Source organism: Anastrepha obliqua, chromosome 2, assembly GCF_027943255.1.
Source record: "Anastrepha obliqua isolate idAnaObli1 chromosome 2, idAnaObli1_1.0, whole genome shotgun sequence".
Lineage (NCBI taxonomy): Eukaryota > Metazoa > Arthropoda > Insecta > Diptera > Tephritidae > Anastrepha > Anastrepha obliqua.
The window spans coordinates 77784914-77808249 of NC_072893.1; the positions used below are offsets into that span (position 1 = coordinate 77784914).

The 23336-nt window shown below is 35.7% G+C and overlaps 1 protein-coding gene across 4 annotated transcripts in view; it reads right to left on the minus strand.

Annotated features, from left to right (window-relative positions):
* LOC129237813 (scoloptoxin SSD14) overlaps positions 1–23336 on the minus strand; it is an 82808-nt gene that overhangs the window by 11483 nt on the left and 47989 nt on the right. For all 4 annotated transcript variants that reach the window (XM_054872757.1, XM_054872754.1, XM_054872756.1 and 1 more), the window contains exons 2-3: positions 5490–5639; positions 40–143 (exon numbers count right to left, since the gene is read on the minus strand). In XM_054872757.1, the coding sequence (XP_054728732.1) occupies positions 40–143; positions 5490–5639 (254 nt within the window). The remainder of the gene's footprint in view (positions 1–39; positions 144–5489; positions 5640–23336) is intronic.

The following is a 23336-nucleotide window of genomic DNA, read 5'->3' on the forward strand; positions in this document are numbered from 1 at the left end:
GCGAATAGAATTCAAAATTTTCAAAGTGCATTTACTTACCGCTAAAGCAGAGACTGATAATGACGTAGGTGATGAGTGCCACGCCGATAAAGCAGATTAGTACTATCGTTAATTTTTTCATCCATTTGAGGATGTTGGCGCGCCTGAAAGTACATACAAAATGCAAGTGAAATTTACTAGAAAAAATGATAAGTATAAAAAAGAAATTATTAATTATAAAAAACCTTGGATGTGTGTGTGTATGTCCTATAAAATCCGAAATTACTGAGCCGATTTGGACTAAATTTGGATGAGTTGTGACGAGTTTGAACGTAAAGGTTTTTATGTTGGGTTATTGCTTAAATATATAATAAAGGGGTTTCCAAAAAGAGGTGTTATTTTGATATTCAAAGGAAAATGCTATTTTTTTAATATAAATGATCGGATGTGTATTTCACTATAAAGAGGAAGGTATACCGTTAATAGTGGAAAATAACATCAGGAAAATTACCACCATGTCCACGCTTACAGGACAATATCATTTTCATGAAATTTTCCATAACCGAATTGCAAAGTGGCTGCCCTATGTCCTCGATGGCCTCACGAATTCCATTTTTGAGGTCTTGAGTCGACCCTGGGCTGTTGGCATAGACCTTCTCTTTCATGTGGCCTCAAAGAAAAAAGTCACAAGATCTCTTAGGTTGGGGAATAAGTTCGTACAGTTTTTATATTTTCTTTTATTTAATTTTTTATTAGTTTTGAGGCTTAGAAATGGAATACCAAGGAGGCAAAAATCAATATTTTCGACACCTGATCTTCTTTGCTTTTTATCGAGATCAAAAAGCTTCCGAGACATTTGCGATGTGTATGTAGAAGGTGCCATAGGCAAGTTTACAGCACGGAAATGGTTTGCAGAGTTCAAATATGGCGACTTCGATGTCGATGACACGACCCGCAGCGGAAGGCCTTCTGAATTCGAATTCTTCATACAAAGAAGAGTGTTTGGTGGGACTGGGAGAGCATGGCGCACTGGGAAATGCTTGAAAAGAGTGCCGCGGTCAACAAAGAGCTCTACATTACCCAGCTACACCGCGTGAATGAGGCTTTTCGTATACCATGAGAAAAGCAGAACTTCGATGGCGGCATAAAACTGCAGATCCTCCATTTGTCGAAAATCATCAAGAAGCACACCACAAATAAAAGGAAGAAATCGGCCAAACAACCAACAAAGGATGTAAGCACCAATTTTATATACCTATGTATTTATAAGTAGACATCTTCTCATCTCTTAAAGGTGGCCGCCGTAGCCGAATGGGTTGGAGCGCGTCTGATCTGAGTTTTATTTCTTAGAGTACATAGAAACTCAAAGCGAGTGTGAGTTTCCGTCTTCAGTAAGGTAGTAAAATTTGCTTAAGTTAAGCTAGCATAATCTTCATCATCTCAATACAGGCGGTGAAAACATTCATCCCTCTTTTTATTTTTTATTTTTTCTTGGATGTGGATGAGGACGAACATTAACTGAATTACGGTTGTGTCAACCGCTTCATGCTGCTGATGAAATTTATTAGGTGGCTAATATCAAGGTCAGCCATAGCAGGCGTAGTAAGGAAGTAACTGCCAAGACGCCTCAATCTTAACCTCGCTAGAGCAGAATAGCTAAGGAGAATGATTTCTACTCAACGACTATACAGCTGCACCAAAAAGGACCCGAAGTACTGCTGAGTTTTACCTAATGCATAACTTGCGGACAAAGCCCTGTAAGAATATCCATAAAATTCGTAAGCTGAGACTCTGTTAATCTTCGACGCTCTTTCGAGCACCTCCCATCCAACTGTGGCCAGAAAATTCTCCCCTATTTACAAGTTTGTGTACTTGCTCGCGAAACCTACTTTTCCGGGGGCAGGCCACAGGAAGTCAAGGTTACAATCCTTTCATTTCGCAAGGAAACTACTCCATGGGTTCCCTGTCTACCTAGTTCATCGGGTTAGCAGTTTTCTGTAATGCCCCTGTAACGAGGAACCCAAATGAGCCTAAAAAGAAATCAGACATTTGTCGATTAGTTTCGAATTCACCATCATCGAGCCCGCGTCATTGAGTGCAGCGGCAGTTATGCTTACGATGTCCATAGGTACCACATTTGATATTGCTAGAGTAGAAGCGGATCGATGCGTTCGAATGATTCCAATGAGGGTAGGTAATATTACTACAAAACCAAAATACAACTCTAGGCAAGAGATCTGTCAAGGATTCAACCTTAGTACCTTATCAGAAAACACCAACATAATGCCCCTCATTGCGAGGATTTGAGCTATGGATATTATATCTTTCCTCGTGAATAGGGTAAGGCTCCGACAACTGCGTTTAGGTAACCTTGAATTCACTCATAAATATTATCCAAAATCCCTATAACAATTAATGTCATGGCATCTGCGTAAGAAATCACCCTGCAGCCCCGTTTCACCTGCTCCTCAAACAAGTTATTGACAATGATAACCCAGATAGTCTTACGCTGGACTGTCATCGTTCTCTACAGTAAAAGTTACATTATATCGTATCTCGAAAAAAAAACATGCCTGAGATGGAATTGGAGCCAACGTGAAATGCTTGTTGTCCGAGAAGAGGTTTTTAGAGGGGAAAGATAGGCTTGCCTTTTCGAGGTAGGAATAATTTCTCATTTTCTCCGCACATCGTATAGAATTATGTTTTGTTATATGGGTATCCCTGTCTGCGATACCCTACATATATCAGGTGACATAGATTGAGGCAATTATTCTGTTTCGTTCAGCAAGGGAACTAGCTAGGGTGGCATAGGTGTGACTCTGACATCGGTGGCAGCCTCTTCTGCCTAATCTAAACCTCTGAGCCACATTTGTTTTACTACCCATTTTCTATCCTAGGCAACGCAAAGTGTAGAACGAATGATTTTATATCGGGTGTTTTAAATAAAGAATATAAAATATTTTGTCAGCAGAGTTTTGGCGCTCAGAGGCGTACAATGCATAAGAAAGTACAATTACCGTTGTAGGAAGTGAAACGATTGGTTCTAGTGAGGAAACACTAGTATAAAATATCCGACTCGGGGCTCCTACGTCCCTTTTGGAAAAATCATAAATGTCGCTGTTAAAATCAGCGTTGAAGTCCATTAAGCTGCAATTGGCGGTGCCGTAGCCGCAACATTACAGCATGTATCGATTAGTCATGCCATAACCATAAACAGCTGATATTGAAGCAAAATTAATGACAAAACTTGTATTATGTCATAAAAACACGAATAATTTCCCACTAAGTAAATTAATTTTTCGTCGTTTATTTCTAATATTAAAATTTGTATCGCAAATATTAAAACCAATGTCATGTATTTCACAGCTGCTTACGGTTACGGGGAAAACCCAAAACTCAATAGATACACACGGCTCCGGTTAAGGCTATGGTGTTATGGTGCGGCACCTATTATCGTGCACAGTGATGCTGAATAGCTGATTGATACATATGTTTACGGGTATGGCAAAGGTACGGCACCACTATTTGTAAAGTCTCCCTTCTAAACTTAATAGGCTTTTGGTAAGTAAAGTCCTCTTTGAGAAACAAGAGAATATATGGATAAGCAACCTAGCCCCTTTCTAGTACTCGAAGTGTCACTTGTGCATGTATCGACCCATTTAATTGTTTTTCATTATTGATTATGAGTTCGTATACGTACCGCCTTGTTTGCTTTTAGCTAATGGTTTATTTTACCACATCTCTAATTAAAAATTATGAGTTTTCTTTAAGTTTTATAAGTATCTTATAAGACAAGGAATCCAGCAATGTTATAAATGTATAAGTATAATAAAAGTCAATAAAGAAGCAGTTTTTTCTAATAGCGGTCGCCCCTCGGCAGGCTATGGCAAATCTCTGAGTGTATTTCTGCCATGAAAAAAAGCTTCTCATAAAAACATCTGCCGTTCGTAGTCGGGGTAAAACTGTAGGTCTCTTCATTTGAGGAACAACATCAAGACGTACACCACAAATAGGAGAAGGAGCTCTGTCAAATACCCAACAAAAGTGTACACGCCAATTATTTATTTATATCATTTATTTTTTTATAGTAAAAGTCAATAATGATCCTAAAATTTATTTAATGCACAAACAGTGCGTTTATTGAAAAAAAGTCAAACGCTTTTTCCTGGCGAAGAGCATTTTCATCTAGACGCCTATGTTAACAAGAAAAAGTCCTACACCTGGGCATCGAAAAACCCGATCGTAATCGTCTACAAACCAGTACAACATCAGAGTGTGACAGTTTGGTGCAAATTGTGGAACATTTTTCTTTGAAAATGCTTCTAGAAACCTCATTCTGGTCAACGGTGAGGGTTACTGAGGCATAATAAATGATTTTTGATGACCGATTATTGAATACATGGACTTGATCGATCTTTGGTTTCAATAAGATGCTGGGCCATGCCACACAACCCATGCCAGTTTCGAACTTTCACGAGCCCAGCTGGGTAAGCGTGTTATCTGCTGACTCGCCGATGTCAATGGGCACCTTGGTGCTGGGATTTTTTGTTTTTGTGGGGTATCCAGAGTGACGGATATACTGGGAATAATCCATTAACGATTAATTTCTTAAGGTGAATATCAAGCAAGCTATTCATGAGATAGCACCAAAAAGCGTCGCAAATGTCTTGAAAAATTAAGTTAACAGAATGCGTTACTGCGAAGCCAACCGCTATGAATGAAGTCATGTTCCATAAGTAATGGGAATGTGTGTTTTTTCGAATAAACAAATAATATAATAAAAAAAATCCTTGTTAATTCTGTAAAATCTGTAAAAATAAACCACTATATGGGCCACCATTTAGTAAGTAGCATATATGACAAGGAAAATGCTCAGCAAGCAGTTCCTGCTTAGGTATTACCACAGAAATACCACTGCAGCCTACTTCGCAGGGGATTCTGGAGGATCTGTTCGACAACGCCAATGAGATTCAAAACCAAACACCACCGCAACTACTGGCTCGGACCTTATATAGACAGACATTAAACGATATTTATCAGGAGACTTTCACCATCTTGCTAAACTCACGACGCCCAAATGCCGTTATCGGAGTCCAACCATCACCCATTACAGACAAAGATCTTCAGCAGCCTCGTCAGCGATGACGATCGGTGACTACACCGCTGTGGTAGGGCCTAGTGAACTGCTACATCAACAGCAAAAAGGAAATCCGGTAATTTAACAAATTTATGGGAAAAGAAAGTAATGAGTTACGAAATTGTTTAAGTGCCGCTGATGGCTAACAGTCTATAAATTACTGAGTATTAGCACCTTTAGTGTTGGCTGCATTTCACTTCACGCACTTTCAACATGGAAACTCACCGGCCGTATATATTTAATTCCATTAAATTTACGCGCGTATTAAAGGTGTAGGTGTGGATGCTTGTACATTACTTAAATGTAATCATAGTTGTGTTTATTTTACAAATATGAAATATTTGTAAAATTAGTTCAGATATTTTGTACTTACATTTGTTCGCGCCTCGCCTCCTCCGCTGCTGCTGTATCACTTGTGAATTCTCCACCATTTTTCTCTTCATCATCCAAACCGCTAGCCGATTTCAGTGGAATTTTATTGAGGGCATCTTCATTGGAGTGTACCATTTTTAATCCATCAGTTCTGGGAAAATGATTTTTAATTAAACCTTACAGTTTATTTATAAAGATGCACTGGATAATCATATGTATGTATGCACTCGATTCACACGCAAACACAACACGTTCTCTACACGTCGCGAGTCTAAATCCAACTGATTGCCATGCTGACCATAATAAAGTGTTAAGCTTTCGCAAACATACACGTATTCACACACACACACAATCACTGTCCTCTCTCTTTCTTTCGTGCTCTCCATCTGTCTGTCTGTGCCTTTGAAATATTTCAAAAACACTACAATTTTTGTTACAGTCATATGTTGTTATCCTTGTTGGCGCGTCGTTTTAGTGACGACAAGTAGAGCACATCCAGCCGCTTACCATCGTTGTGGCTCTAAGTAAGGGAAAGCAGATACAGAAATGCCCAGAGTAGAGCGCGAAATGCGAACGAGTGCGCATGAGAGTGGGCAGGATGTGAAAATAAGTCAACAGGCAAGAGCGACGCTAAGTAAGTTAACTCCACCTTCACGTACCTATGCATGTATCCTCGTGTACTTCGCTTCCTCAATTATACATACGCAGATATTTGCAGATACACTCACATAAGTTCGCATGTCTACTAAAGGGAACACATGTATGTACTTATGTCTATATTTTAATAATTTCTGACGAACATCCGCGTGCACATCCGTTATTGCAATTATGTGCGACCGGCAATCATGTTGCCCGAGTGGTGCATGCCATTTAGTTTAGTTTCTGTGCCACAGTACGCCACAGTGGATCCATTCAAACTGCGTGAGTGGTCAGCAGCAGGTCAATAGACCCAACCCACAGAAACTCTTCGAAAAACAACATGAAATTTATTGAAGTGGGTCACGTCGTGTATTTGGGTCACGTGTTTTTAAGCGCGTTCCAATTGCACACGCCGCCTTTCCCTTACTAGGACAATTTGTTTTACCAACAGCAACGATAACAACAAAACCGGTAGCACTTAGTTACTCCTACTTTCTGCTACACTACGAAGTGCTTTGTTGTGTTTTGTGCCATTGGTAAAGTGCAAGGACCTGCAGTGTACATACATATGTATGCGCGTGTATACACAGTACAGTTGCAATGCAGTGTATCGTACTTCCATTACAAATGGTAGCAATTAAGTTGGGAAATCGTAATTGACACAGTATTCGTTGCGATTTGTAGGTGCGAATAGTTAGCTGGAAATGGCGAGTTACAGATTTCATTTAATAGATTGCGAATGAGGTTGCCGCCTGCTTGGCAAGTGGGTCAAATTTCAAAGAAAGTGCTTCTGAATATTTATGCACACATGTACATACATTTGTGTGTAGAGATTTGCGAAGAGTTGCTTGCATGTCGATGAACGGAAGCAATTTATTGATTGGTTTAAAGATATACAAAAAAACTAAAATTAGACTCACATAGGGCTGAAGTTGCAATGCAGAAACGGAAAAGGAATAACTTGATAGTGTTAGTGCCTGCTTGAAAGTGAAATGGCATATTTGCATTGCTGGAGTGATGGTCCTTTAAAGAGCACCATGAATTGAATGTGAAAATGTGAAGAATATAACACGCAATTAAAAAAAAAAATGAATTGTAACTAAACTAAATGAATAAAAGCCCTGAGAAATGTGAAATAAACCAAAAATGGGTATTCTTTCAAACCTTTATTGAATTTGTGACTTGCAAAATGAATGGAAATTCAGAAAGTTTAGATAAGCATAAATAAATAGAGACATTTGAACAATAAGACTATTTTCAAAATTACTTTAAAAGCTCAATTAGCCTAAAATTTATTTAAGTAAATTAACTTACGAAATCGGCAATAATTACGTGACAAGTGAATGTTTTGTGTTTGTATGTTCTACTACGTCTGCCTAGCAGTTCGCTAAAGAATCAAAAATCTACCGCTAACACAGGTTTCTATAGTAGATTTCAGGGTAAGAAAAATGTTGAGTTTAATTAAGTTAAGTTACGTAAATTGCGAGGCTTTTTGTTGCGTTAGTTACATTAATCTATTTGGTTTCTGACAGGGAATAGGAATAACGCTTTCTTACTGCTTGGAGCGTCATCTGTGTCTGAAATTTTTCTGCCAGGAGGATCGCACAGATGACTGAGGACTTCGATAAGGATTTTGAGTTTCCCCAGACATCTTGAGGATCTGGACTTCCCCGATGACGTCTACCTCCTTTCTCACAAACTCTCTGACATGCAAGCGAAGGCGGACAAACTAGTTGCGCTGGCACGCACTGTCGGACTGGAGGTCAACATCGCCAAGACCAAGGCCATGGGAGTTAACCACAAAAAACGCAAAGCTTCTGCTACCTCGGCTGCATCATCACGACAGATGGTGGAGCAGATTTCAACTGCAGGTTAAACAAAGCAAGGGCGGCATTCGGGTGAATGCATACAATATAGGAGAGTCCGCAAATCTTCAGGCGCACTAAACTAAAAATATTCGGCTCCTGCGTGAAGTCCGTATTGTTGTACGGAAGAGAAACATGGCTGGGCTCTAACACCATCACACAGAGGCTACAATCCTTCACCAATAAATTCCATCCATTATTCCATCCACCATTAGTAACAACGCACTGTGGAGATTAACGAACGAGGAACCCATCCTCAGGCAAATCAAAGGCAGAAAGTGGCGATGGATAGGCCATACATTGAGAAAAACACCAGATTGCATCACGAGGGACTGGAACCCGCAAGGGAGCAGATGTTGCGATCGACCAAAAAATACTTGGAGAAGGTCTATGCTGCGCGAATTAGCTGATGCCGACATCTTATGGGACGGTGCAAAAATAACAGCACAGAACCGTGTACGATCGGAGAGTCTTGTCGAGGCCCTATGGTCCCGAGAGGAGTGAACAAGGAAAACAAAATTTTAGTAATACAGTGCAAATATCTACATACGAGTATAACAAGTCTTGACTAAGTGAGCTCAAATTTATGCCTTAAAGCGTATAAGTTGAGTTGAGTTAGTCTAGACTAACTGAGCTCTAATTTATGCCTTCGAGCTATTACCAACATATGGGCAAAATATTTAAGATAAGCTAGGTTTATACTTACTGAGTTTAAGTTAATGCCACACAGCGCTTATATACCTATATACAGCAAAAATATTGGTTTAAGTTATGTTAAGTCTAGAATTAAAAAAAATCGATTTGTTGTTTTTTCGATATTTCGAAAGTATAGTACCTTAAGAATATAAGCCCATTAACTAGGTAGAGAGCGGTCCGCGCGTTCCTTTATCTTAAACTTTAAATTCAAAAACATTTTTTTCAGCCTAGTGTTGTCAAAAAAAAGAAAACTATTCAACCGAAACGCCTGAAATTTTAATATATTGGCTATCCAACATCAATGGCTATCCACCGTGCTAGAATCATATTAATATTTCGTTTTTCTTTTATTAAAAAACTGAAAAAACTCTATTTTTAGAATATCAAATTCAAAACCGCTCCAGTTTGTAAATTTTTTATTCAAGTACGTGACATATCTACACTTGTACTAATTAACATTTTTTTTGGTTTTTGTGTTTCAGATAAATAGAAGAGCCAAAAGGACAACACCGTCCAGGTCCAATTAGTCGAGAGTATCAACTTCAGCGCTCAGCGGTTTTCAAATTATTACAATTTGTATGTAAAAAAAGTTAAATAAAAATCCAAAAAAAAATTTAAATATCGTTTTTCATTTTTGTATTGTAAAAAAAATTCCTAAGAATTCTCTTTATTTTCGAGCTCTAGACAACCGGGAGGGGGAGTTATTTAAATTAAGTCTGGACTAAATGAGCACTAATTTATGCCATACAGCGCTTATACCTACATATACCTGTACATGTATTAATTCCATATCGATACACCATACACTCTTAAATATTTACTAATACCGTTTTAAAAACTCATAAAACAGCTACAGCCGACTCTAAATACAAGACAAATTTTAATTGAATCCTACACAATTTTTTCGATCCGTCACTGACGTGTCAGTGTATTTTTTTTTACAATAAAAAGAAGGGAATATCGTGCAGGGACTCATTTTTTTGGTTTTGGATAGTTTATCACCAAAAGGAATTATGAAAAGGTAAAGAAATCTTGACTTTAATTTAATAATTTAAACCTGTTGGAACAACTATTCAAGACTAATCCCAAATCTTTCAGCAGGTGTATGATATTGCTTGCATCTTAGATCAACGGGTACTTCATAGTTTACATGAAAAATTATAAATTGAAAAGCTGTTCGAGAAGTTAACTAGCGCTTCATTCGTTAAACATTCGAGAAAAAGTGTGAGCAGTATTATAATCTAAATAATATTAAAATATTAGAATTTCCTCATATCACAAAAAGTGTGAATACTTACTCTGTAACACTGAAGTGGGAGCTATTCCTCTCTATACTCTGTCTTTGAGTATTATTTCATTCAATCTATGGCACATGCTCTGGCTAATCAGAGTGAACTCAAGAAATGGATCGACGAAGAGTTCTTCCGTTGCGGTATTCGAAAAATTGGGAAAAGTAGTGGCACTCGAGGGACAGTCAACATAATAAGTAAATATTTGATAACTTTTTGAAAATAGCGCCTTAAATTTGTAGGAAAAATTGTTTGAAAAAAGGTTGTTGGCCTAATACAAAAAAACACATATAAATAAAGGATAGCTAGCTTTGCTCATCGGCATTACCAGATGGTTGAACAAAATAGGAAACTTTTACTGCCTTGACGAAATTTCGGAGCGCGTAACGCTTTCTTTGTTAGGCAGTTGAGAAAACAGAAAGAGTTAAAGGGCCCTTTAAAGTTACAAATAGTTTATCAGCTCACTTAGTTAAGCTCATTTTATGAGTCATATTAGAAAATTGGACAAAAGATTTCATTTGGAAAATATTAAATGGAGTTTAATGATACCCTGCTACCCTCAAACTTCACATATTGAAATTCTGATAAACAATAGAGGTTTTCCGGTTCAGGCAAGTGCGTACGTAAATCGTCACAGTTTGTGTTTTCTAGGCAGAAATGTTCATATAAGTGATATTATGTGGATAATAAATAAGAATACAGACGAAGAAGAAGTACCCTTGAGCCAGTGGCCATGAGCTGTTAGCACGAAAACTTCTATCGCTTCTGTATACATTCATTCGTGGCTACTGGCTGCATATTTTTGATTTTAATAAAACTTGTGGAATTGCCCCTGGTGCTTTCCATTTCAATTCAAGCGGGCTATTCGGGTCATGTTCTTCGATTTCGATGTAACTCAAATATGTTGCTCTCTGGTCAAAGTAATGAGACACGTATTTTTTTGTTCGCCCGAAAAAATTTTTTTTCAAGATTTATCGGCAATTTTGTTTTTCGGCTCAAAATCGATTTTTTTTAATTATATAAGAAAAGTTTTTTTTTTTAAATGCTCATAACTTAGTCAAAAATGCACCGATTTTAATGATTTTGGGCTCAAAATGATCGTCATTACTTGCACGAGTGACTTCATGTAGAAACAATTGGAAAACAGTAGTTGAAAATTTAATTGCTCATAACTTAGTCAAAAATAAGCCGATTTGAATGATTCTGGGTTCAAAATAATCGTAATTACTTACGCAAGCGACTTCATGCAGAAAGAATTGCAAAAAAGTAGTTGAATATTTTTTATTTTGCAAAAAACAAAAAGTGCGAAACAGGTTTTTACTCAAAAATTCATTACTCAAAAATAACTCATTTTAGCTACTGGGCATTCAGCTCAATTAAAGTTTGAGATGTCCGTTTGGTATGGAAAAAGTTTAAAAAAAAATACACATTTTGAAATATTGAATTTCGAAAAGATTTCAATTTTGTTTTTTTTTTGCAAAATAAAAAATTTTCAACTACTGTTTTGCAATTGTTTCTACATGAAGTCACTCGTGCAAGTAATGACGATCATTTTGAGCCCAAAATCATTAAAATCGGTTATGAGCATTTAAAAAAAAAAATTTCTTATATAATTAAAAAAAATCGTTTTTGAGCCGAAAAACAAAATTGCCGATAAATCTTGAAAAAAAATCTTTTCGGGCGAAAAAAAAATACGTGTCTCATTATTTTGACCAGAGAGCAACATATAATATTTGAGTTATATCGAAATCGAAGAACATGACCCGAATAGCCCGGTTGAATTGAAATGGAAAGCATCCCCTGTATTCAAAATATACGCACACATTACATTTATTCGACAAGCATAGCTGCGCAAATACTTAGTTTTCCATGCATGAGTAAGAAAAACTACAGTAGGTAAAAATTCTGTGCAGTGCAAATATTTAGCGATCTTAAAATTTAATAGATTTATGCGAATTTGCTTGCGGAATTTATTACATCATTTAATTTTAAGTATCTGTCGAGACGCCACAATGCAATTTGTTTATGGTATGTTACATACACTATTTTTCATTTCAAATTTCTCATAGGTGGGCTTGATTTACTTATGAATAATGATAATGATGAATAAAGAGAACTGACGCTCATCACCTCCTCTAACGCTACAATATTCTCAGGTAGTTACAAATAATGGAAACATTCAGAAACCTTCTACTGTATTCTATTTGAAGACCGATACCACTTTCTCAATAACAGACCCAACATACTCAAATCTTGCCCCTTTAAATGCATATATCATCGCAGGACACAAATACAAGTTACACGACTAGACCTGGGATGCTGTGTGAATAGTGCTTGAGTAAAAATCAAAAATCTGAGTGTCAGTATTACCAGGTTCAATAACGAACTTTTAGTGTATTGTACGTAAGAAAACCGTAAAGAATTGATACAATCAATAGTTTTACGGTATTAAGCGGGGGTTAAACTATAAATCAAAATTATATATCATAAGCAGTGTTTACTTTCAATTTGTCATTTGCCATAAGCTCTTCGAGAGAAGCAGTGGTCTGCTCGGAACATGGAATGATAATAAAAAGTTTAACTGCTGCGTACAGGCAATAAGAAAATATAGCGCATCTGTTTCAGAGGAAATGCTGCGTTTGGTTTGAAACTTCTTCACTTGCAATGCAGATTGAGTTGTGCTCCCACACTTCGTGTCGTTCTTTCCTAATTCTCTAACGGAGTTCATTAAAAATGCGAATGATTATTGATTTGAACTTTAAGAACATAGGGAAGTTGCCAAATCCATAATAACTTTTTCGATATTATTATATTCGATATTGTCGCATATTTTTCTGAAAATTGGTTTATTTGTATGGTTGAGTATAGACTTAATCTTAAATAATACATATAAAAATGAATTGCAATCGTAACAATTTTCTTTTTTTAAAATGATCCTGGAAATCCAAGGATGGTTTGTGCGGCTATAAAAATTTGAATAATTTCGGGAAAACCCTAAAATAGCTCTTTTCTTTTTCCCATACAAATATTGCGCGTTCGTGTGTGTGCGTGTTCATGTTGGAGGATCTAATGCGTTCACACAAAAGTGATAATATTCTTTCTTTTGTTCTAATTTCAGAAGGAGTTAAGGAATGATTTCGTTCACATATAATAAATAAAAATAATTAAGTAAATTCTAAGAATAATCATGCAGTGCTGAACAAATCCAAACATATTTTGAGAATAACAACAGATAAACATATTTTAAGAAGAACAAAAGACAAACATATGTCAGGAACAACAAAAGGCAAACATATTTTAAGAAGAACGGAAGACAAACATATGCTAAGAATAACAAAAGACAAACATTATTAACTAATCTAGAAAACCCATGTTTCTCACATGGTCAATTGTATGTTGCCTGTTCCCGCTTTGGAAAACCATCAGGTTTCTTTGTATATTCACCAGGTAATCAAACAAAAAACATTGTATGTATATCACAAAGCACTACAATAAAAATAAAACAAATTTTTGTTAATAATTATGATTCACTTGATTTACATTAACTGAAAATACTTAGACACGTTTTATTTCATTATTCTTTATTATATCGGTTATTAACCCTATGTTAATATTAATAATAATAAATAATTAATTTTCTCTTTGTTTTGTCATTGAAGCACCCACTTTATAAATATTTGTCACCTTTAGGTGCCCACTTTCCCTTTACATTATTTTTCAATCAGGTTTGAACCTTTAGTTCCCCTCTTAGTTTGAAGCCCAAAGTTCGTGGAAGCGAAGATACTTAGGTCACCCCAGCTGACCCTTTTCTTTAATTCTCCTGAACAGAACGGTCACCATGATGATAGGGCGGTGTGTGAGGGTCAGTAGAGTAAAAACATCTTAAGGTCGAAGTATAAACTGCCACATTCAAAATCTATTTGACAGAACGAAGTCTGTCGGGTCCGCTAGCAAGAAATAAAAGTCTTAAGGTTTGAAAAAAAAAAAACAATCTGAGATTTATTCGATGTGGACAATTTTGATATAAAGTTTTTGAAGTAAAATATCTTCAGTTCTTTTTAACTTTTAAACATTTTTGTTTTTAAATTTTTTATATAAAATATACTTTCTGAAAAATATAAACAAAAAAATGGTATTTTGTTCATAGTTTTTGGAGAAATATATTTGTTTGTTATTTTTGAAAAACTCCTCCCTCAGACTTTTACCTTATTTTTTCCATACCTAGTTAAGACCGCTTTTCCATAACTAGCGGCCGCCATAGCCGAATGGGTTGGGGCGTGACTACCATTCGAAATTCACAGAGAGAACGTTGGTTCGAATCTCGGCGAAACACCAAAATTAAAAAAAATATTTTTCTAATAACGGTCACGCCTCGGCAGTCAATGGCAAGCCCCGAGTCTACTTCTGCCATGAAAAAGCTCCTCATAAAAATATATGCCGTTCGGAGTCGGCTTAAAACTGAAGGTCCCTCCATTTGTGGAACAACATCAAGACGCACACCACAAATAGGAAGAGGAGCTCAGCCAAACACCCAAAACGGGCTAAGACTGTGCTCAGTAATCCCTGAAAGTTTCATAGTGGCGTTTCCACAACTTTTTTAATTATATTTAAATCCCTACTGCGGTGCAATGAAAGATATCGGGTATCTGCTTCTCTCATTTTTTTTTTCACTTTATACTAAAATTTCCAGCAATTAATAAATCTCAAAATTATTAATTTTCTTCAGTTTACTCCTTTTTATACTCAAGCCTGCAAATAAACCTATTTTTAGAAAAACTTACGGAAACTCTTGGCACGGAATTGCCCAGTTTGCCGGTCGCATAAGGTTTGCGCATACGCGTACGTACTCTTCATTTAGCTGTATTTGTATTGATGTTTAATAGCCACAACTCGTATTTAGATGGTTAATATTTACTTTTTGTACACCATCAAATTTGATTTGCCTTTTCATAAAATAGTTTGAATAAATGGAAAAAATGTAAAGAAAATTTAGCGGCCTGTTGAAAAAAATTTATAAAGAATCCCATGATTTATAGAAACTGATATCGATATTTTCGGCAATAAGATCAAAAAATCGCGGAAACCTCGGAATTTCGGGGTTGGCACTACATATGTTTACATATGTACATGTTTATTGTTAAGAGCGCAGGTAATTAAAGTGGTCGATCACTATGCTAATTTGGCTTATAAAAGGAAGAATATCAAACTGTATGTTTTCTTAAATCAGTGACATTTTGACACTCACAATTCAAAAAAGGGATACAAACTCGATGTTTTCGCAATACAAAATGGTTTATGGTTGAACAACATTAGACTTTCTTTAGGTGCATTGTCGTTGACGCCAATAAGAAAATTCGAAAATTTTAATTTTTTTCTTGCTTAAAAGTGTGCTTATGTTTAATCATAAGCGATCTTATAAACAAAACCATCTATTTGTTAAAAATGTGTATCTTAATAAAATTTTAATTACGTGGAAAAATGTTTATTTTATTTCATTTTTTTTTAATTTGCAAAAATATTAAATAATAATTAATTTATTAAAAACTTTTTAATTTAATAACAACTTGTTAATTTATTACAAAACTTTTGCAACCGCGCTTCTATTTTTTTAAGTTTTCTTAAATTTCTTAGACATTAAAATTAACTTTTTTTATAGTTTTTATAACAAAATGTTTCATTTCTTCCAAAAAGTGGAGAGGATAGCAAAAGTCATTAAAATAAATAAAGGGTTTAATTAAAAATTTTTTCTTTCGTATATTTTAAAGAATATTTTGATTTTTTCAATTTTTTTAACCACGTAATCTATAGAATTTACTCAAAATTTTTTGATGAGTATATTGGCACTACCTCATCTGAGTTTTAACTCTCTTTGCGAGTTTTAACTCCTTCTTTTGGTTTTAAAAATTGTTTTCGCTTACTCTTATTACAGTCCTGAATATCAGCAAAAGAGTCAAAATTAAAAATAATTCGTGAAAATTTTAGCAAACTATCTAGTAGTAATTAAAAAAAAAAATTTCAAAGAAGTTGAAACAAATATGTTAATAGTAAATTCTCAGTTGATTTTTTAAAAGCCATTTCTTCCCAATAACAACGTTTTATCTCTCTAAAATATTTTATACGTTCGAAAACAGTTTTTCGCGTTTTAACATTTCCAAAATAAATTTTTATGCATCTGTAACTACTGGAATTTTCAACTTAGCATGTCCTTCTTCATTTCTCTATACGAATACAATTAAAAAAAAAAAAACATTTCTCAAAAGATCAAATTTCTATTTGTCCAAACTGACGTCTTCTACTTTCTTTTATATGACTTGTAATATTAATTATATATTGAAAACTGATTTCTATTTGATACTAATTAGGATTTTTTAATATTGTAATAGGACTATGTTTAAGTTCGTGCGGTTTTTTTTCGAAATTTGAAACTTTATTGACGTAAAATGGTTACAAATTTAATATTCAAAGTATTGTCCATCGCTTACTACTACTTTTTCCCATCTTTCTGGCAATTCACGGATTCCCTTTGTGAAAAATTCGGTCAGTTTTGCCGCAATCCACGAATCGATCCATTTTTTGACTTCATCGTAATTACGGAAGTGCTGGTCAGCCAGGCCATGTTGCATCGATCGGAAGAGATAGTAATCGGATGGCGCAAGGTCTGGACTATACGGCGGGTGGGGTAGGACATCCCATTTGAGCGTTTCTAAGTATGTTTTGACCACTTGTGCAACATGTGGCCGAGCATTGTCATGTTGCAAAATAACTTTGTCGTGTCTATCGGCGTATTGCGGCCGTTTTTCTAGCAGTGCTCGGCTCAAACGCATCAATTGTCGTCGGTAGACATCCCCCGTAATCGTTTCATTCGGTTTCAGTAGCTCATAATACACAACACCCAGCTGGTCCCACCAGATACACAGCATAACCTTCAGGCCATGAATATTCTGCGCCGACGTCGATGTTGAAGCATGGCCAGGGTATCCATACGTTGCCCGACGTTTTGGATTGTCGTAATGGACCCACTTTTCATCGCCAGTCACAATTCGATGCAAAAAACCCTTTCTTTTGAGCCGTTGAAGCAGTTGTTCGCATGCCATAAAACGGCGTTCAACGTCTCTTGGCTTCAATTCATACGGCACCCAATGGCCTACCTTTCGGATCATTCCCATGGCTTTTAAACGTTTGGAAATGGTTGAGTGATCAACTCCCAAAGTTTTTGCAACCTCTTCTTGCGTTTGAGCCGGATCTTGATCGAGCAATTCCTCCAATTCGGTATCCATGAACTTTGGCGGCGCACCCTCGCGTTCTTCGTCTTCCAAGCCAAAATCACCACTTTTAAAGCGTGCAAACCACTTCTGGCACGTTCGCTCAGCTAGAGCATGCTCACCATAAACTTCCACCAAGATACGATGACTTTCGGCTGCTTTTTTCTTCATATTAAAATAATGAAGAAGAATTCCCCGCAAAAACACATTATTTGGCACGAAATTCGACATTTTCAAGTGTGGTAAAAATATTGTTGTTTACGCTTCAAATAAAAAACTTCTACTGACGTTTGTGCCTTACGACAGTAGCTCTCCAATGAATGTTTGGAAATGTGGATCGATGGAATAATAATCAAGTTACGCCATCTGTTATAAAACCGCACGAACTTAAACATAGTCCTATTATAGTAAAATTGTTACTAAAAACTTTCCGTCGATATTTCTCGTTTTTTTAATTTTGTTTTTTTTTTTTCATTCTAAAATGCGCCACTTTTGAAAACATCTCTTTAAAAAACCATATTCTAAATTGAAAAGAAAAATGTTTGGTTTATTATTTTATTTTTGAAAATGTTGGGATTACAGATTCGGTCAGGTAGTTATAGGATAAAAGACGACGCTGAAAAAATTCTAGGATTTTGTTTCCTTTGCAATTAAAAACAATTTTTCATTCACTCGAAGAAGATGTCTTAGCCATCAAAGATGTTGCGTCTTCATTATTATTTATTGAGTATGAGGAATGAGTACAAAACGGGACTACTCTGAACGAGTTACCCACACTTGTGGCAATCCTCCCGCTGGTTCTCCAGCGGCTTGGGCATCGGAAGTGCAGGCCCAAAACTCATTCACCACTAATACGACCAGGGCTGGAAATCAGGGCCGTGGAGGAAGCAAGCTTCTGGTTGAGGATGGGCACCTATTGGACGGTGCATGCTCGTCAAGCTCTCTACGTAGCTCTATAGAGAGCCTGTTACTGGCGAAAATGAGTTTGGCTTAGTAGAACCAGCGAAAGCAAAGGAGATACAGGCGACCTCTGCAAACCCTTTAGCTGATCCTGGGGAGGCTACGCTAACTCATTTACGCCTCAGTGCTCTGACGCTTTCCTCTGCGGACGGAAGTAATGTGGTTAATTTTAATGCAAATCCGAAAAGTACCACTGCTCTAAGGGCTATAAATAAAGCGCCTGACGTTCTTTGTATAAGGGTCCCTAAAACCTTTTTGATATATACGCAGAAAGGCTAAATTACTAGCATAGCCCTTCGGAAGCAAATAACAAAGATGTTTCACAAAAGTAAAACAATGATCAATGGCAACTTCCAGTAAGTTAATAAAATCTTTAACTGTGTTGAGCTGGTTATACCTATATACAAAATCTTGTAGAACTAAGGAGTACTTAAATTTGTTCATATGGCTGCATTTTTTTTTTAATTTAAAGCTAATTTGTTACTATGACTCTACCTAACGAGATAGTTTAAGTCATACTGCAAGTAGACGATTTCCTACGCTCACATTATCCTGCGAATAATTTTAATGACTTGCAATAAGAAATTGGAAAAATCGAAGCAAGTATATACCAACATAATTTTTAAATAGAACAAACTGAAAGGGGCAAAGGATGTGTCTCTATGGAATCAAATAGTGTAGGCTTATAGTATTTAATTCCAACAAATAAAATTGTATAAGAGCGATTAAATTTTAACCAAGATAGAAAAACTGACTGAAAACCAATATTCTTTCAATATTTATTGAGGAAATACCTGAATCTCATTTATGATCTCAAGCGCATAATGACGTGCTGACATCACTTCTTAGTTTCATACATTCAGCAGACGTATACACATGTGCAAATACAGACCTGGGTTAAGCCCATAATTATTGCCTTCATGTGAACATATGCATGTATTAATGATGTTAATCCCGAGCAAATACGTAATAAGTTGTTGACAAATACTTTCGAGAATTTCGGGACTTATAATTTCTTACGAAGCTTATGATATGGATACAGAAAAATAACCTTTTATAGCAAAAAAGGAATATTGACTTTAATTTTTTAGCAAATTGTGATATGCTAGAACATTTGTTTTGTTTTGGTTTATTTTTTACTATAAAACCCAGTAAATTTACATTGGTCTACTTGATTGATTAACTTGTAAAAAGTTATATTAACATTCTTGATTTTTTAGTTTTGTTTTCAGAATTTTATTTATCAGTATATATTTAAAAACAATTTTTGGCCATACGAGGTTCGTTCGAAAAGTTGTCGGCCTTCAAAAAAAGGTCTTCCAAACAAAGGTATATCACTGGCGACACGGATTCCGGGTCACACAGGTGTCTGAAATCAAAAAGACAAAATGGTTCTTATTCAGTATAAATGTCGTTATCGTGTGAACAAAATGGCGAACGTTCAAAGATGAAAAACCATTTTTTGACACTTTTTTGTATTTCAAAGGTCCGAAAAAAATATATTACTAAAAAACTTTTTTTTCCAAATGATTATAGTTCACACGATAAATTCTACGCCAACTAAATTTTATTTCATCAGTTCAGTAGAACCGGCTATAACTGTGTCCTTTGTCCATAAGAAAACCATTTTTTGAAGGCCGACAACGTTTTGAACGAACCTCATATGGCCAAAAACATTTTCAATTTCAAATTTCGAAAAATAAAATACTCAAAACAAAAATAAAAAATCTTTTTCGTTTCCATTTTACACGCTTTTATAAAAACATCCAAAAAACAGCATTTCAAATGAGGCGAGAGCCTTAATAAAGCGTTGAAAAAGGAAAAGCGTTTCATAGTGGAAATAGCTTTATTTAATTATCAATAAGACTTGTTAAAAGAAAAATAATCAAATAGTTTTATATTTCGGTTTTTCCTCCCGAAACAATATATAGAAACCGGTTGTTAAGTATAGAAAACATTTGAAAAGCGGAAAAGTTATTATTCGAGTAGGAAGATGAGTATATTGACTCCATGTGAATATTTTTTTTTTTCAAAACGGCCTTACGTTTTACGCTGTTACCGTTCCTTGAAAATGAATCCCTCGCAATTCAATTCTGCCTTTTCACCCATTTACATAAAAGTGAGGTTATTTCGAAAGGTCATAAAATCATGGACAAGTTTTTTGTGTTTTATTATTGCTATATAAATGTATATTTGAGGGATTAAAATAGTTTGAATTATTTTTTAATATTTAATTTGGAAATCAAAACTGTAATTCCATATATAAGTTCATCGCATATAAACGGCTAAACGCATTTATTTTTTATTAAACAAAACCCATTTATATTTTATTATATTTATTGTACTGTGGGAGGCTTCTCAATCAATATTGATAAACATTTTTTCGAGTTAAGTTGTAGCAAAATAATGAGTATCTGAGTCCCGAAATTAATCCCGGTTTTTCCGGGATAGTAAAATCGAAATATTTACACCCTTAGTAAGTATGCATCGATACAACAAATTCCATTTGTAATTTCTTAAAGCAAATTGATTCATCTGCTTATTTAATTGCAGTAGACGATTTTTTCCAATATTTATTTTTGAACTAAGCAGCTATGATGGAACTTTTGTGTTAGTTCTCACGTAATGTGTGCACTTTTCCAATCACATTCATGGTACGTTAAGTAAAATAAGTGGCACATATGGGATGTTGACGTCATAGCGAAAACATCAGTGTATTCATGGACAGCTATGTACATAGTTTTAGTGCCTATGCGTAGATATATGTTTATATTTATGTATATGTATTGGTGCACATAGTTACAAAAATATGGTTTTGGTAAATCACGCACATAGAATAATTGCACATCGATTTTGATTTCATTTAAAGGAGTGGCGATGGAAAGTAGGTTAATAAAACAGCAGCAATTTAAAGTATATCAGTATATCAGTATAAGCAACCATTACGGGCATAACTTAACAACCTTTTGCTTGTTGCCATTTCGCCTTACTGGAAACGATTGAAATTAAAATGCTTTTCTTTTTTCAGATCCAATCACACACACGTTCGCCGAACGGGTCTAATACGCCACTTCCCTTTTCTACTGTTTTGTTTTTCTGCTTTTCAGCTTTTCTCCTTCTAATGCCGTCCTTTTGCTTAATAGTCGATCGCATGTCAACCGCTACCTAAGCCAGTTGGCGCCCATCAACGGGTTAAAAAACAATTGCAGTAGTCAACACAGCACTCTGGCGCACGACTTGACTGTCAAGTGCGCATACATATATACACTTTATGTTCTTATGCTTTTACAAAATAAAGCATAAAAAAAAAAATTGAAAAACTCAAATAAAGCAGTAACAACATGCAGAGCCATAATGCCCTTGCCACAATTATGGCAGCTATTTGAAATTTTAAATTGGCAAAGTCCATAACCGCCCACAGTAGCAACTGTGAAGTGTGTTTTAATTGTGCTATACTCGTTCGGCGTAGCAGTGGCGTCTTGCATGTCAATAATGAGCGCATTCAATACACTTTAAGCGCTTAAAAGTGCGCTATATGGCAGCTTACAATTCACCACTTACTCTTGCTGGCGTCGTCAGTTGATGTGTTGCAAGCACTGTACTACACGGCCCTAACAGTTGTTTTCGATTGGCTCATTCAACAAGCATTTTTCCAGCTCGTACAAATAAGGTTGCGTATGCATTTATTATTTTAGCAAAGTTTCACCTGCTCCTTCTTTCCGTTTTTTTTGGAATTTTTTTCGCGCTCCCTATACGGTGGAAATGCAATAAAAATTCAAATTTCTAAACAAATTGTTCGCGCACCATTTGTGTCGCATAATATGCAAATAAAGTGCCAACAATTGAGCTGATATTACTTGCGACATTTTATTATTTTCTTTCAAATTATAATATTATATTTATTTATGTGCTGTGCCTAGTAAACGTGATAAGTGGCTCGCCGCCGTTGGCCAGCTAATGTTGGTAAATAATTTACATTGTAAAAACAGTTGAGGCATTATACTGATATGTAACTTTAGTGATTTATTTCCTTTGTGCAAGCCCATAAATTATTTTAGTTTTTTGTTTTTAATTCAAATCATTGAAAGATGCCAATAAACTTTTAATCGTTAGACGGTGCGTATTTGGTCAGCTAACTTCGAACTTAGTTTTCACTCAAGAAATAAAGTCACTTATACGCCCAAGTGGCAGTCAATACTTTCGGTGACATCCTGACAATGCTCTATGCACAAGCACGTAAGTGCCAAAATTTGATTGGTCGTTAAAGTTGTTTTTAATAGTGATGATGTCATGTGAAATGTGCGTAGATATGGATGTGGCTATTGAAATAGGTGAACTTATTTACAAATGAATTTTTCGCGCGATTTGTCAAAGATTTATTCGAGCATGAAAAATCGATTTATTTGCAGCTCCAATAATAATTTAGGGCCTTCAAAATAATATGAACTTGGTGTGTATTATAGTGGAAATAATGAAAAATTCAATTTCCGATTTAGTCACGACGCACAGGGTGAATATACATCAACATTTGGTTCAAAACTCCCAAGCTTACTCAAGTTTAGAGTTAAATAGCTCTGGTAATGTTTATGGTTGTACGGGTTAGGCTAAGACCTTTATGCACTGCGACCAGATTGATCTATTGTGAGCCCCTAATTACTTAATTATAAATATTTAGTACACCGAGGAATCGAACCAGCTCCTTAGGAGGGAGCAATTGTAGGTCTTCCTCCTCTAGTAGGTACGCACCAAAGATTCTGTGTCTTCTGTGGCCCAATGCCTCACAGTTGGTGATTAAGTGTTCAATATACTCCTCTTCACCACAGCAGCACCTGCATAATCTTGTACTAGATAATCCTATTGTGTTAAAGTGTTTATTATAGGCAAAGTTACCTGTAAGTGCTCCACAGAGTAATCTTTATCGCGCAGATTTTGCTTCGTTAGCATTGAAGTTCAAAAACTTTTTGGAGTTATTAAAGTCGCTTGTGCCGTTCCAGTGTTCACTTATTTTAGTTTCGTTTCTTGTTTTCTATAATTTTTGTTAAAGCCGAAAAATAGGATTAGCCCAATAAATAGCCCTTCCGTCCCTTTTTGGGCATAAAAGTCTGCCTCCTCATTTCTTTGGTGTCCCTCTTGTCCT